At 36.3% G+C, this 17,377-nt stretch overlaps 1 protein-coding gene across 6 annotated transcripts in view; it reads right to left on the reverse strand.

Moving 5' to 3' along the window:
* Positions 1-17,377, reverse strand: part of GFM2 (GTP dependent ribosome recycling factor mitochondrial 2) — a 49,377-nt gene that overhangs the window by 14,565 nt on the left and 17,435 nt on the right. For all 6 annotated transcript variants that reach the window (XM_055421851.2, XM_055421848.2, XM_088827754.1 and 3 more), the window contains 10 exons: positions 15,168-15,256; positions 13,469-13,529; positions 13,025-13,204; positions 9,454-9,534; positions 8,005-8,153; positions 6,432-6,572; positions 6,243-6,342; positions 5,329-5,518; positions 3,776-3,852; positions 485-623 (listed from right to left, as the gene is read on the reverse strand). In XM_055421851.2, coding sequence (XP_055277826.2) covers positions 485-623; positions 3,776-3,852; positions 5,329-5,518; positions 6,243-6,342; positions 6,432-6,572; positions 8,005-8,153; positions 9,454-9,534; positions 13,025-13,204; positions 13,469-13,529; positions 15,168-15,256 — 1,207 coding nt within the window. The remainder of the gene's footprint in view (positions 1-484; positions 624-3,775; positions 3,853-5,328; positions 5,519-6,242; positions 6,343-6,431; positions 6,573-8,004; positions 8,154-9,453; positions 9,535-13,024; positions 13,205-13,468; positions 13,530-15,167; positions 15,257-17,377) is intronic.

Here is a 17,377-nt window from a genome sequence, read left to right on the forward strand (position 1 = left end):
GATTTAACTTACACAGATCATGAAATAATTACCACAATTAGTTTGGTGAACATCTACCATCTCATATAAATACAACATTAAAGAAACAGAAAAAGATTTTTTCCTGTGCAATGATAACTCTTAGGATACATCTTACCTTTCACTTATAATGTACAGCAGTATTATCTTTATCATGGTGCACATCACATCCCTAGTATTTATTTATCTTATAACTGGAAGTCAGCACCACTGACTGCCTTCATCTAATTCTACCTTCTACTGGCTGAGCCAGTATATGTAATAACTGAGTGGCAGTGAAATAGGGCCGTGCCTAAAGCAAACAAATTCTAAAAAACAAGAAAACACACATAAAACCTGTCCTCACTGATGGAAGACACTAGTGAATATAAACTCTGCTTTATGCAACTAAACTAAGAGATGCAGCAAACAGATCCTGGAGAGAAAGAGAGCAACACGACCAGCAAATTCTAAGTGTTGTATTTACCTGTGGCACGAACTGAATTTAGGATGGCCTCTCGGTATGCCACCTGGAGGGGCCCAAGATAGGTGTCTAGTCCATATTCCCTCTTGATTCGGTCATGAATAATTTCAATATGTAACTCCCCCATGCCACAAAGGACAGTCTGGGTAAAAGAGGAAGAAAACAAAAGTCAAGGAAAAATTGTTTATCACAAAACACTAAATAAAGGTATGATATCAATATATTTTATTTCCCATTACTTACAAACAAAATTTCTCCTGTAAACTTTTTTTGGCTCCTACATCAAAACACTGTTTTTAACTTCTCTGACTCTTAATAATAAATCAGTTAAAAGTGAATCACAAGGGGTGGTCCAGTGGCTAAGATTCCACATTCCCAATGGAGGGGGCCTGGGTTTGATCACTGGTCGCGTAACTAGTCAGTGCTCAGGCCGCAATGAAGATCCCATGGGCCACAACCAAAAGCCAGTGCAGCCAGTCTCCTACTCTGTGATAGTTGGGTTATTAGCTGGCTACGTGGCATTCTAACCAGAACCATGCTTCCCAACCACAAAGCTAAGCTCTAGCCAATGGAATATAAGTACCAATGATGTTGTCAACTTCCAGGTTATGTCTTTAAGGATAAATAAAACCATTCTCTTAATGAAGATGTAGTTAACTATCTTGAAACATGAATGAGGGCAACATCTTGTGAATGAGGGAAATAACCCCTCTCCCAAACACTCCCAATCACATGGCTATTTCCCAACAATCCTGGACACCTTAACCTTACAGTTTTGTGGGCAGTCAAAACTACTAGAGTAATATGACCCAGCAATCCGATTGCTGGGCATGCACACCAAGGAAACCAGAATTGAAAGAGACACGTGTACCCCAACGTTCATCGCAGCACTGTTTATAATAGCCAGAACATGGAAGCAACCTAGATGTCCATCAGCAGACGAATGGATAATAAAGCTGTGGTACATATACACAATGGAGTATTACTCAGCCATTAAAAAGAATACATTTGAATCAGTTCTAATGAGGTGGATGAAACTGGAGCCTATTATACAGAGTGAAGTAAGCCAGAAAGAAAAACACCAATACAGTACACTAACACATATATATGGAATTTAGAAAGATGGTAATGATAACCCTGTATGCGAGACAGCAAAAGAGACACAGATGTACAGAACAGTCTTTTGGACTCTGTGGGACAGGGCGAGGGTGGGATCGTTTGGAAGAATGGCACTGAAACATGTATATTATCATATGTGAAATGGATTGCCAGTCCAGGTTCAATGCATGATACAGGGTGCTCAGGGCTGGTGCACTGGGATGACCCAGAGGGATGGGATGGGGAGGGAGGTGGGAAGGGGATTCAGGATGGGGAACACATGTACACCTGTGGTGGATTCATGTCAACATATGGCAAAACCAATACAATAATGTAATTAGCCTCCAAAAACTAAATAAATAAATTTTTAAAAATTAAAATAAATAAAAGCAGGCCATATTAAATTTAACAAAATTCAGATTATAACAATATGTGACTACTCATGGAATAAACAAAGAATGAAAAAAAAAAAACAAAACTCTACTAGAGTAGCTTGAAACTTTAAGTGACAGAGAAACTGACTTTTATCTTTTTTGAACCAATGTCATTTTGGGTCCTCGTTAGAACAGCCAAATTTGCATTAAAACATTAAAAAAACCCAAAAAACAAAATAACACAAAAACAGTTATTCCTGAAGTTCTTTGTGTATGGGAGAGTACAGTGAAAGTAATCCTATTTGCCCCATTTTTTTCATATACCATCTGTATAGTGAAGTATTAACTTTAACCCCAAAAGAGATCTGGCCCTTGCCTTCAGCTACTGGAAAGTTATCTTTAGGCCCAAATGCTCCCTGATAGAAATGTCTTTGCTTGTCTGGCGCCTTTGTCCACCAGACAGTCTAACAATGTGACTTATGGCTTTGGAATAGCCGTTACCCATTCACAACCTAGAGAATGAAGGTAGTAGCCCAAACCTACAGGAGGCACGAGAGATTAAATGTCAACCACACAGGCAGAATGTGGTTATGTTCCAACAAAATCTCTGGACACTGAAGGTTTAGGTGAGCTTTCCTGGCTGGCAGTACTCCACAGAGTCAAGAGGGTGAAGAAAGCTTTGCATTTAGAACTCTCCCAGACTTTGCCCTATGTGTCTCTTCCTTGGCTGTTTCTGATTTGTTTCCTTTCAGTGTAAAAAAAATTGTAGAAACAACAATAAAAGACTATTTGGTGTGTGACTGTGATACTTTAATATAAAGTTAAAAAAAGAAATTATTTGGAAAGAAGCAAGTTGTTGAATACAAATAGAACGACTTGCTATGTATCTGTAGATATATATTTAGAAATATGTATATATATATGTATACTATGCTTTATAACAGCACGGCAGAAAAATGGATGTTTGGAAAAGTGTGAAAGAATATTCACTGATTATCTGTGTAGAACAGGATGGAAAGACTGAAAAGGAGACTTTAATTCTTTACTTTGTCCACTTGCGTGTTATTTGCTATTTAAAAAAAAATATGTATTGGTGGTTCTTAAATAAAAAGTTTCTATTGCAGTTGCTGTTGCAGCCTTTAGAATCAATTAAACTAAGCTGCTACATCATTTAGTTGGCATTTAGGAAAAAAAAGTATTCCATATTTTTCGAATTAACTAAAATGAGTTTATTCTTTTTACAGGCAAATTTATAATCTTTTAAAGGAACTTTTTCCTGATATTTTATATAAACTCTACTCTGCCTCCCTAAAAAGAAGATGTAGAATGAACATGTGTTCTTCTACTATACCATGATACACAGTGCGGTCCTGGACCTGCTGTAGACTCCATTTCTTCCCAAACTGTCGGCCGCAATCTGTCACTTCTCACCCATTTTATGTGTGTTATCATCGTTAAAAGTACCTTTCATCCTCCCTTTAGTAAACTGTTTCTGTAAGTTTTAGCATAAGAGGTTCAAAGTGTTGTCTTGGGGTTGAAAGATTTATTTCAAAATTTCACAAAAGGCTGTGTTCTGGAAGATAAAAATGTTGGACAGTAGTTTATATGAGTGAGGTATAATCATGCTGAGGGATTAAGGAGAATTTAGCTTGACAGTAAAAATAATAATCAGAAATTTATATTATGAGAGAGCCAAAGTAGAAGGGCCTTTTCTTTCAGGTGCATGGACAAATCAACGTTTTAGACAAATGCACTTAAACACTCTCTTGCACACAAACATTATTATTGAAAGATTTGGGAAATTAAATAATAATATGCGTACTTGTCCAGAATCAGGATCTAGCTTCACTTTCAAACTGGGATCTTCACGCTGAAGGCATTTCAATGCATGATCCAAATCTAGAGGATAAACAGTAACTGTTACCTTTACATTTTATTTTTTAAGATAAGGTACTACAACAACATTTACTTCACACAGCCAGAAATGTTTTGTAGAGAATTTTAAAAAGTGATGAGACAGTGATGGGAGGTTACTTGAGATTGAGTGACCTGGAAAGACCTGTCCAGGATGATTTAGATAAAGACACAAACCAAAAAGAATGATGGCGTAAGTAAAATCCCAGAGAAAAAGAATTCCAGATAGAGGAAATGGCTGTGCAGAATGGTTTCTACTGAAGAAAGAAGGCCAGCGTAGCTGGATACTGGCAGACAAAAGAAAGAGTAGCATCGGATGAGGAGATGTGTGACAGAGACCAAGCACATCATGCAAGGTTTGAAGGCCATGGTGGAGTCTGGATCTGCACTGGGAAGCCACTGGAAGGTTTCACATGGGACAGTAACATCATTTCATTATACTTTGCAAAGGCTAGGAAGCTAACAAAAAAGCCTTCAGAAACAAATACGAAGAAAGCTAAATTATATCATGAATACAGAGAAGCTAATGTGCCCACTCTACAATGAATGATCACACCAAAGAAGAAGTAAGAATACAGCTGACTCCTGAATAACATGGATTTGGTGCAGGTCTTCTCATATACGGAGTCAGATATGGAGGAACCAAGTATAGGGAGGGCCAACTATAACTTCAACATGCAGAAAACTAAGATCATGGCATCTGGTCCCATCATTTCATGGCAAATAGATGGGCAAACAATGGAAACAGTGAGAGACTTTACTTTCTTGGGCTCCAAAATCATGGCAGATGGTGACTGCAGTCATGAAATTAGAAGACACTTGCTCCTTGGAAGAAAAGCTATGACCAAGCTAGACAGTGTATTAAAAAGCAGAGACAATACCTTGTCAACAAAGGACCATCTAGACAAAGCTATGGTTTTTCCAGTAGTCATGTATGGATGTGAGAGTTGGACTATAGAGAAAGCTGAGCACTAAAGAATTGATGCCTTTGAACTGTGGTGTTGGAGGGGACACTTGAGAGTCCTATGCGCGGCAAGGAGATAAACTAGTCAATCCTAAAGGAAATCAGTCCTGAATATCCATTGGAAGGACTGATGCTGAAGCCGAAACTCTAATACTTTGGCCACCTGATGTGAAGAACTGACTCATTGGAAAAGATCCTGATGCTGGGAAAGATGGAAAGCAGAAGGAGAAGGGGACAACAGAGGATGAGATGGTTGGATGGTATCACAATTCGATGGACATGAGTTTGGGCAAGCTCCAGGAGTTGGTGATGAACAGGGAAGCCTGATGTGCTGCAGTCCATGGGTTCGCAAACAGTTGGACAAGACTGAGCGACTGGACTGAAATGCTGAACTCAATGACATAAAATTACATAAAAAAACCTTTTGAAATAAAATGTAACTATTTTATCTAAATTTTCAGAGCACTAATTAATTGATGCACCAAGATTATTTGCACCTGGCTGCTTAGCCATTGATGGAGGTTCTATGGTACAGAAGAAAACAGGTTCTGGAATCTCCACACCAGCCAATAAAAGCCTCTCTGCTTCATTGTTTTCTTTCTGCTTCTTTTCTCCCTCCCTTTTGGCTCGACGAGATGCAGCTAGTACGCTGGATTTGGATGAGACAATGGTGTCTCCAGTAGCAGTCTGCAAGCAAACAAGATGCATGAACACAACAAGCAAGCACTCAGCTTCCACCAAAAACCATGAAAACCAAAGAAAAATTTAATGTAGCACTTTCTCTTCATCAAAACCTAAAACCTAAAAGAGACAAATTCAGTAAGCTTATTATAACTGTACATTCATAAAGCTAATTTAACTTATAGACGAATTCTATCCAAAACACTGCTGTGGTAAATTCTAACAATAAAACACTCCTGGAGGAGGAGAACAAAAAAACACACATGCAACAAAAAATACATTTAAAATTCATCAGGCAAATCAAATTCATCTTTGAGCAAAAGAGACAAAAATTCTTGCCCTTACAAGACTTCATTGGGAAAATATCTTCACTTTTTACATAATCAGTTATAAAGTTAAATTTTTTGAAGTTATCAAGATAGGAAAAAACCTAATGAGAATAACACTATCTAATATAAACTTAAAACATAAGTATGTATCCATAAGGTATTTATTTTACTTGGATTTGAAATTTATATGAAGACAATACATAGTGTCTATAGCATTCCATAACTTATTTTTCTCTGTATTAAATGTTTGAGATTTGACTATGTTGATTAATGTACTACAGTATTCATTATTCCACTACTGATAGCTTTTGGATTGCTTATGGGTCTTTGCTATGACAAAATATGTACTTTTAATTAACATTTAAGCTGTTATTTCCTACAGAAACCATTTGGTTACTTACATGTTTAAGCCCAACAGTCAAAGCAATGTTACCGGCAGTCAGTAAAGGGATTTCTATATGTTGGTCAGCAAATGGCAAAAGCAAACGACTTATCCTCTCCCTGTAAAACCATGATTCATATTAGCAAAAGTACAAAGAAATGAGTTTAGAAATAAGAAGTTTTAGAAAATAACCTAGGCTTCTACTTACGTGCAGTTCCCGTTAATATTATAGATGGCCATTTGGGGTTTTATCACGCCTGAGTATACGCGCATAAAAACCAGTGGGCCTCGCTGCTTGTCATGAAGGACTTTAAATGCCAAGGCACATAAGTCACCTTTATACCACTGCCTAAAAATTAAGGAGAAATTCCAGAAAAACCATTAAAATATACCTCCTATATATCTACATAGGTAAGATCAGAATCACTGCATAAACTTAACCTCATGTGCTCCAAAGATTACTCTTATCTTCTAATTTAGCAACCCAGGACAATTAAATAATGTATTCTGTATCTCTCTTCCTCCATGGACTAGATTACTTATTGGAGATCTTACCATTAATGCTTCAAAACTGAAAAAAAAAAGACAAACAAAAAAATGGATTCTCTTCCAAATATTACCTCTACTAGCAAACAATTCTTGTCAAGACATCCCTCCTCAAAAAATACACCTAGGAATATCACACCACTTCTTAAAACCCCATGAAGGATAAACAAGAAGGTACTTTTCAATTACTGCTTTCACTCTCTCCTCCTCCTTTTTCTTCAGCTTCATAGCCATATAAATCTACACTATAAACTTGAACTTGTTTACAACTCCAACACTTACAGAATGATGTCCTTAAATTGGTGTTCACTGAGAGGTTTCAGAAAGTTTGAACTTGTCTCAAATTGCCAAATTTTGTGCATAGGTACATTTTTCTGAGGAAAAAGCTCCATATTTTCATTAGTTTCAAAGGAGTCCATGACTCAGGAGATTAGACACTTCTATTATTAAGCTTCTCTAATCTTATTCCTGTTCTCTCCAAATTTTATTTAACAAGTCCTTATATAGACAGTTGATCATATACTAGGCACTATTCTATGGGCTTTATAAATATTAGCTCACTTATTCTAGTGTCAATCTTATGAGATAAATTCCATTTTCTGCATTTTACAGATGAGAGGTTAAGCAACTTGGAAGACCTGAAATTTAAATTCAAGTAGTACACAGTCCATGCTCATCATCACATTGCCATAATACCTCTCCAATAGAGAGAGATGAAAAGTGACTCAGATTCCAGTTAACAGGATTAAAGTCCATCTCTGTCTGCCAGTATGCAAAAAGCTCACTTAGATTTTAGAGGATTTATTACCAAGGACAAAACTGTTAGGCACAAGAGGAGTAAAAAACAGACCTTTCCTTATAAAATATTTTGAGCTTATGAAAAATCTTGAAATCCAGAATAAATATAAATATATCTATAGCATATTTATCAAACATCCCCAGTGTACTACTTCTTTTTTTCAGACTAAGATGGAAGGGTCAACACCTATACTTTTACACAGCAAAGTCACACATTCTTAGTGCCATCTTAAAGATAGCAGGTTACAAGACATGATGACAAACATCCTTTTCAAATAAAAATTACAATCACTCTATATTATATTGTTTACAATAATATTCTTCATCAATGTTATTCAAAAATTGTGATTCAACTACCATTTTTGAAAAGTAAGACCTGTCTGTCTACCTATCTTTTCAAGCCTGTAAGATTTTAATCTATGTACTTTTATACTTACAGAAATTCATAGTTGCGTTCTTCCGGTGAAGGCAAGTACATAGTAATAGCATCTAATAAGGGCTGGACCCCTTTGTTTTTCAGGGCACTTCCACAAAGCACAGGCACTGCTGTCTGAGCCAGTGTTACTCTGTGTATTGCAGTTTGAAGCTATAAAGCAGAGATATAAATGTTTTATGTGTAGTACTTTGGTCTCCACCAAAATATCTCAGAATCAGATGATTTCTCTAACTAACCATGTAAAATATCACTCCTCAGCACACTACCATCATTCTTTATGGCCTTATTCTTTATTTTTCATTGTAAATAACATTAATCACTACCTGGTATATTAGATATATATTTATTAGTTTACTGTCTGTCCCCCCATCCACTAGAACGTAAAATCTATATAATAAGCACTATAGCAAATCCCATAAAACACCACTGGAAAAAAACTGGAAAAGTGCCTAAAATAAAGTAGTTGAATAAAAATATTTCTTGAAAAAGTGAGTTAATTACTTGTGATTTAACCTTGATAGTCTACTAGAAGAACTTGTTAGAAATTAGAAATATGAATTCCAGTTTCTTCAAATGAATTAAATCCATATTATATAAACTCCAAGGCAAAATGAGGTGGACCAAAGTTAGAAACAACTTTTAAAAGATCTCAAAAATCAAGAAAAGCTTAGATGTGTTTGCAAGCTATTGATAAAAGGAATGGTGGGTCAACTTCATTTTATATTGTAAGCTCTCTGAAAACAGAAATCATATTATGTGACTATACAGTATAGTGAACATCACATCTAACCATTCAAATACTGAACAAGAAAAAAATTCAAACTTACAGCATTTCATGCAAAAGAAAAAAAAATTTTACACCTCTTAACTTCAAATGGCTCAAAATTAATCTACAGATCTTGTGTTTTTCATTAATTCTTTCCATGAAAAATAACCAAGCGAATTTGCTGGGCTCATCTTGAAGTCAACTTAAAACACATTACCACTTAAACACTGTTCATGGGAGAAGGTTCCTGGCAGAAAAAACCAAAAAGACCTTGAATAAATCTGTCAAAATTCAAATGCAATTCTCTGGTTTGATGTATTTCATAAGAAAGCCAGAAAAAAAAAACCCTGGGAAGATCTAGGATAAGTTTCCACTAACAAAACAGATTCAGAAAAAAAAAGTTCTGAGAAAAATGATCATTATAGTAGTCTGAAAGATCAGTAAATTAAAAAAAAAAAAACACAAATTTCTATCTGATTTCCCTACTACTACTTAGTGAAATGATCACAGTGAAAGGAAAAGGATGCAGAAAATGAACAATGTTCTCTAATTTTTAACAGTGTTCTAATTTTTAAGTTGGCATTTTCTAATGATATCCAAAGTTGAAAAAAATATCTACAACAGTCATCAAACCACATCCAAATAGTAAAACTTGGTCAGAAGTAAATGATTAATAAAATTTACCTTTTCAGCTGGAAGCAAATCAAAATTCTCACTAAATTCTCCTAAAACTAAGTCAGCAAATTCATCATCCAAATCGGCAACCTGTAAGGAAAGGCTTTAGCTCTATAACTTGCATTCATTATCACAACTATAGGTCTACACACCATAAACATCCATTACCCAAATATTTCAAGACAGTTACACAATCCAACTTATCTAGGCTAAAGAACTCATCACAGCTTCTAGAGATTTTCTTTCAAAGGAAAGAGACTGAAAACTGAAGATATGATCTTATGAGTTTTCTAAACTCATGAGAAGCCAGAGCCCTTTGATAAAGCACCTCAATACAGTACTACCTACTCAGAGTGCTCAAGAGGAATAAGAGAAAATTTACGATTGATAGCCAAAGATAATATATACAAGGGACTGCTGTTTTAAAACAGATCTGGAGGGGACGTCCCTGGCAGTCCAGTGGTAAGAACTCTGTTATTACAATTCAGGGGGTGTGGGTTTGATCCCTGGTTGGGGAAATAACATACCACATGCTATGCGTGTGACCAAAATAAATAAATCGATAAATAGATCTGGGGTCTTAGTTCACAAAAAAAGTTTCATTTGGTAATCCTCTAATAGTTTGAATGTTCATCATATCTCCTAAGTAAAAGAATATATCTTGTTTATAATTCCTCACTGAGGGAATAAATTTAAGTTGAGAGCGTCATGGTACCATTTCAATAATAAAAACAGAAATAACCTCATTCACATTTGTTTCCTAATCATTTGCCTATGTGACAGGAGAATTCAGCTGATAATAAAATTAACAAAAGAGTTTCAATGAGAAGCCTCCGCACTGCAACAGAGTGGCCCCCTGCTCACCCAACTAGAGAAAGCCTGCATGCAACAGCAAAGACTCAGTGCTGGTAAACACAAATTTAAAAAAAGAAAAGAAAAAAGTTATGTCACCTCTCTTTCTCTTGGTTACCCATGGAGATAATACTAGGACTTATCCCATGAGGCTACTGTGAAATTTAAATAACCAATTCAAACTATGCTTCCAGAACATATAGTAAGTATATAATATTCTTTTCATTGCTGTTCACCTTTGGAACACACGAAGTTGATTCTAGTTGCACTAATCTTATTCTCTAATTAAAAACTTTTTAACTGTGGTAAAATACAACAAACATAAAATTACCATCTAAACCATCTCTAAGTGAATAGTGTTAAATATATTTCCACATTGTCATAAAACTAATCTCCAGAACATTTTTTTTCATGTCACAAAACCAAAACTCTACATCCATGAAACAAACTCTTTCTCATTCTCCCTTCCCCCCAGCTCCTGGTTAATTATCATTCTACTTCCTGTCTCTATAATGCTGAGGACTCTAGATACTTCAAATAAGTGATATTCTACAGTATTTGTCGTTTTGTGATTAGCTTATTTCAATTAGCATAATGGCCTCAAAGTTCATCCATGTTGTAGCCTGTGTCAGAATTTCTTTATTAAGGCTGAATAATATTCCACTGTGTATATAGTACATTTTATCCACTCATCTGCTGAAGAATACTTGGATTGCTCCCACTTTTTGGCTGTGTGAAAAATGCTGCTGTGAAGAAGGATGTACAAATAGCTTGAGAGCTTGCTTTCAATTTGTTTGGACATATACCCAGAAGTGGAATTGCTAAATCATATGGTAAATCTATTTTCAATTTTCTGAGGAACCACAATACTGTTTCCATAGTAGTTGTATCATTTTCAATCCCCAAACAGTGCAAAAGGGTTACAATTTCTCCCCATTCTTGCCAACTCTTACTTTATTTTTGATGGTAGCTATGTGTGATATGCTGTTATTCTCTAATTCTATACATATGTATGTATTCCTTGTAATGAATACTTTATTACTATCTACTGGTAGTCATCCCAAATTTTCCTTATTTTCATTATATACTACCATGTTCTGGAACACTGAGAGATATACATGCAAATGTAATTTGGCTCCTAAGTGTAATTTGGCTCCTCAACTGTTATTACAAAATCCTTCTTAAGTTTACTGATAGGTGGAGGGGTGTGTGTGTATACTGATAAGTAGAGGTGTGTGTGTGTGTACTGATAGGTGGAGGGTGTGTGTGTGTGTGTGTAGGTGGAGGGGTGTGTGTGTGTACTGATAAGTAGAAGTGTGTGTGTGTGTGTACTGATAGGTGGAGGGTGTGTGTGTGTGTATTCTCCAGGAGAGGTGTGTGTGTGTGTGTACTGATAAGTAGAGGTGTGTGTACTGATAGGCGGGGGTGGTGTGGGGGGTGGTGTGTGTGCATGTGTGTGTGTGTGTGTGTGTGTGTGCGCGTGTGTGTGTGCACATGCACGCGCTTAGTCGCTCAGTTTTGTCTGAGTCTTTGCAACTCCATGAACTGTAGTCCGCCAGGCTCCTCTGTCCATGGGGATTCTCCAGGCAAGGTTCAAACCCAGGTCTCTCACATTGCAGGCAGATTCTTTACCGTCTGAGCCACAGGGAAACCCTGATAGCTCTTTGGTACAAGTCAAAACACCTCAGAGGCGAACCAGTTATGTACCTAATCATTGATTCCACTTGTATTCTTTTTATGCCCCCTCCACCTCAAATTAGAGAGTACAGCACAACAGGTAAGAGCTCTAGCTCTAACTAAGACAGATCTGGGTTCAGATTCCTGTTCTGCTGCTCATTAGCTATATGACAATTTATTAAAGCACTCTTAAGCTGTCCTCACCTATAAAATGGAAATACTATACAAGACATCTGCTAATGTAAAAAAGATGATACTCTTTGACCTAGCAATTCCACTCCTATATTTAGCAAATTCTTGCAATGTGTACAAAGAGATACATACCAAGATGGTTACAGAAACACTGTTCGCAACAACAAAAAAAAGGAAACACCCTCAAGTCCATCCACCGGAGAACAGACAATAAACTGTAGGATAACATTATACTGGAACACTATAGAAGACTAAAAAAGAATCAAGTATAACCACACATAATACATGAATGAATCTCCAACACATTGAAAAATGTAATAAAATACAAACAGTATCATTTCATTTAAGGGAAAGTCGCTCAGTTTGAGACCCCATGGATTATACGTACAGTCCATGGAATTCTCCAGTCCAGAATACTTGCGTGGGTAGCCTTTCCGTTCTCCAGGGGATCTTCCCAACCCAGGGATCAAACCCAGGTCTCCTGAATTGCAGGCAGATTCTTTACCAGCTGAGCTACCAGGGAAGCCCCATTTCATTTAAGTAAAATTCAAAAACATGGAAAATGAGGTATATATCTGTAGTAAACTATAAAGTAAAGCAAATGAAAGATAAATACCGCAGTCAAGGTGGTGGTGGGGGGTAGGTGATTAGTGGAAGGGAGACAGAATAGGAAGTGGCACACAGAGACTCAAGAATAGTGCTAATATTCTACTTCTTCAGCTAGGTGGTGATTCCACTGGTATTCACAGCATTATACTTCATATAGTCTATGTGTAAATTTAGATGAATATCACAGTAAACACTGTATATAAAGTTTCTAAATATTTAAGCAAATTTAAGCTCAAAGTATTTACTTTACTTGTTCAATTAAGGCATTCCTTGCTTCCGTTGTTTCTTTCAGCAATTTAGGATCACTCATTTCCAAGAGGGGTTTTCTCTCAAAGTCTTTTCCATCATCTGAATTGGGATTCCAAAGAAGTTTTTCTTTACCTACTACATCCACCACTCCTTTGAAAGCTTTGCCTTCACCAATGGGTAACTATAAGTCAGAATGAAACAAACATTTTATTAAATGATCATTAGAACTCAATTAAAACTATACTGGTGATAAAACTTTTCCCACTCACTCCCAAATAATTCATCATCATTATCATAATCTAAATCTATTTTTACTTATATCCTAACTTCTTCCAAAAGGATTTGACATAGCTTCAAAAATGTATATAATAATACCACAATAAACTGATAAGGAAACTAAGAAGGATCTGTTCATATTAATTAAACCAAATATTAATCAACCAACCTGTAAAAGCAAAGGTTTTGCCTTCAACTTCTCTCTGATGCTTTCAACTGCATAGTTAAAACTGTAAAATAAAATAGGATTTAAGAATGTTCTCTAAAATTATAACCCTAAATTGCTCCTAATGTTCACCGTTTAACATTTTTCCACAGGACATCTTGTTTAATCTTTTAATGTTAATTTCAGATTAACAGTCCCTGGAGAAGGGAATGGCAACTCACTCCAGTACTCTTGCCTGGAGAATTCCATGGACAGAGGAGCCTGGCAGGCTACAATCCACGGGATCACAAAGAGTTGGACACAACTGAGTTACTAACACTTTCACTTTTCATATAAAAGTGATTGAGAATCTATCATAATTCTGCCACACATGTATTTAGGGTATTTTATTATCGTGAGTTTTTAACTAAAGTTTGAGGTTAAGGTTGAATGAATTGATCAAAGTCACACAGAATAAATTGGAGTTAAGATTCAAATACAAGATTTATGATTACAAGTCAAAGATTCTTTCTTCTAACAAATATCAATACATTTGCTATCACACATGACTACCCACTTTCTTCCAAGAGCCAGCCTAATTTTTCTGTACTTTTATCTCAGGCATTCTTCATATCATATGCTATACTGTTCATTTCTGTGCTAACACTAGGGCTGGCTACCTACGAAACATATACCATCTTTGGCATGTGGACTGATTCATACACACATGCAGATCATTCTGGTCCCAATGTCTTTAAGCAGCAACATAGTATCCAGTCATCTCCCTCCCATCATTCCAGGTTCCGTCAGCCAGTACAGGCAGTACTTCTATCAACCTCAAGGGACTCCAAACAGAAAATGGTCAGAACTTTGGTCTAGCACATTTGGAAGGTTGCTGTGCTTTTACTAATCAAGACAAAAGTCCTTTAAACCAGCAGCCTTAGAATTACTATACAGAGTTACAGAAACACAAAGCATACCCATGTGGTATTAGAAGAGACACGCTTTATGGTTTCTTACTGTCATTCTCATACCACAGATCAGGATTGCTTCCTTTCACATTTCCCCAGAATCATCAGAATTCTTAATTCTCGCCCTTTCACATTTTCTCCAAATCCTTCATACATTCTTGACTGTCTGAGTTCTGTTCTCAGAATAACTTATCCATTTAGGATTACCACTCTAAGTCTGCAGAATGACTACTATATCTCAGCATTAACTTGTTTGCCCTATATGCACCTCAAAACACCTATGTTCTCCTTCCTAGTTTCTTTTCATTGAGAGCATTTTACCCAGTAGCTAAAGAAAATCAGGGGACAAGGAAGAACATCATTCACTGAGGCAACTACAGGAAACAATTCTCTACCCTCTACCGTTAGCAATGACAGTAGCACCATTCAGAAATACAAGGATTCAGCCATACAGCTCTAAATAGAGCCAGTGGAATCAGCAAGACATCACTCTGTCAGGAGCCTAAAAAATAGGATAAAGCCTCTCTACCTTAGAATCAGAGTGCTTCATCATCTATCAGCTCTCTATTAATCCCACATTGTTACTTTATCTATTAGCTGCTTTGAATTTTTTTTAAATGGGATTGAATTGGGATACCATGGAATAGATTATACTTTATAGGGAATAGCTGTTTCTAAATTTAAGCTATAGTGCATTAAAAGCTCAAATGATAATCTTACTTTGATAAGCCAAAGAAACACATTTTAAATACCTTGCTCCAATTTTGTCCATCTTGTTTAAAAAACAGATTCGAGGTACCTTGTGCTTATCAGCTTGCCTCCATACTGTAAGAGTTTGCGCCTAAAGCGAAGATAAGGAAAAAAACACATATTTGACACAAACAACTGTTACTACACATGAAATAAGCAGACCTCAGCCTGTATTATAATGGAACTGGGCCCTATTCTAGCATAGTTAGTACCACTGCACATATACCTCTGGACCCACGCTAATGCTGTCAGGTTAAAACAGCTAAGAAAATGATCAAGTATGACTGAAGATTATGCTTCCAACTGAGAATACTTTGGGTGAACCAGGATGCAAGACAAAGGAAATGAACAACTGAGAAGTACTGGAGGACACAGAAAGAGGACTCAACCAAGAATCACAAGACCTTCTCTGTTTGGCTTCACCTTACTTAGTAACAATCACACTTGGTAACATCATACAATACTGAACTCATCAGTTTTCTGATCTGTGCAATATGGACTTTTGCCTTAATTAATTCAGACAATTGTAATGTGAAAAGAACAAATAGGAATGTACTATAAAATGCTACTATGACAAAAATCAAGTATTTTTACTGTGAATGTTTGAATACTCATGTAAACTGAAGAAAATTTAAGGAGGGGAAAAGAAGCCAAGACCTGTATTTCTAAGTCACAATTCTCATATGCTTTTTTATTTGGCTTCTTTTAATCCTACTTTCTGTACGTGATAAATATAAACAGTTTGGATAGTAGAGCCTAGACTTTTAAAAACCTAATGTGCTGACATTGTTAAAATAGAAACCAGTTTGTCATTTGTTTTATTAGGTAAAACTTAATATACAATAAAATATAGCTGCCCCCTGAACAACACAGGGATTAGGGTGCAAACCTCTGCAAAGCCGAAAGTCCACTTATAACTTTACAGTTGGCCTTCCCTATCTGTAGTTCTGCATCTGCAGATTCAACCAACCATGGCTTATGGAGTCTGAAGCCCCTATTTAGTGAAAAAAATCCACTTGTAAGCAGACCCATGAAGTTCAAATCCATGCTATTTGAGGGTCAACTGTATACAGATTTTAAGAGTCCAGCTCAATGAATTTTGATATGTGTGTTCACTTGTACAACTACTACCCCAATGAAGAGATAGAACACATAGACCAGTAGAGATTTCTACGTCCCAAGATTCATTCTGCCTGTTGTTGAACCTCACAAAAACAGCTCAGCATCTTTCACCCAATATAATGTTTTCGACATTCATTTCCATTCTTGCATACACTGGTTAATTTTTACTGCTAAATTCCTCTGTATAAAGCCTGGCATTCTACAATAGTCCACGGGGTCACAAAGAGCTGGACATGACTGGGTAGCTAAACAACAAGGACAAGTGTATACTTAATTTTACAAGAAACTGCCAAATAGTCTTCCACTGTGGCTATAGTATTTTACAGTCCCACCAACAACGTGTAAGAGTTCCAATTACTACACAGCCTCAACCAAGATCTGCCATCATTCTTTTTAATTTTAGCCATTCTTGTGGGTATGAAATGGCCTCTCTTTGTAATTTTAATTTGCATTTCCCTAATGACCAATGAAACTGACCAGTGAAAACGAGCAAGCACATTCACCTGCTTCTTTGGTGAAGTATCCCTGACTCAAGTCCTTTGTCTTTTTTCTTTTTTAATTGGGTTGTTAAGTTTTACTGGGTTATTACTGACACGCAGTTCTTCACATATTCTGGATACAAGTCCTTGGTCATACACATGTAGTGTGAAAATTTCAGTACATACTTCCAAGACAATAATACTATCTACATAATCAGATGTTACTGCACTCTGGAAGTGTAGCATTCTTACAGTATTTTATCTAGCATTATCCATCTTTTTCACAGTCTAAGGCTTGCTTTTGTTTTTTTTTTAAGTTTCAAACATGTAATTTTGATGAGGTCCAGTGAATCAATTTTGTTTTTTGTTTCCTGCGTCTTCTCTAAGAAATTGTTACCTAGTGGCCCCACTAATTTTTATGTGGGTTGGAGGGTGGATATACATTATAAATTTCCCAAGAAACAAAACATATTAAGAAATAAAACTCCCATCACTCCACCTGCCAGCTGAAAGCTCATCTACTATTTTAGCAAATAATAGCCTCCTGTATCACAAATTCAGAAACTTCCTACTAAGCCTATTTCAATCTTGTTAAATAATGTAATCTGTCT

Source organism: Moschus berezovskii, chromosome 18 (genome assembly GCF_049115385.1).
Source record: "Moschus berezovskii isolate FMDL1 chromosome 18, NW_MosBer_1.0, whole genome shotgun sequence".
NCBI classification, from domain to species: Eukaryota; Metazoa; Chordata; class Mammalia; order Artiodactyla; family Moschidae; genus Moschus; species Moschus berezovskii.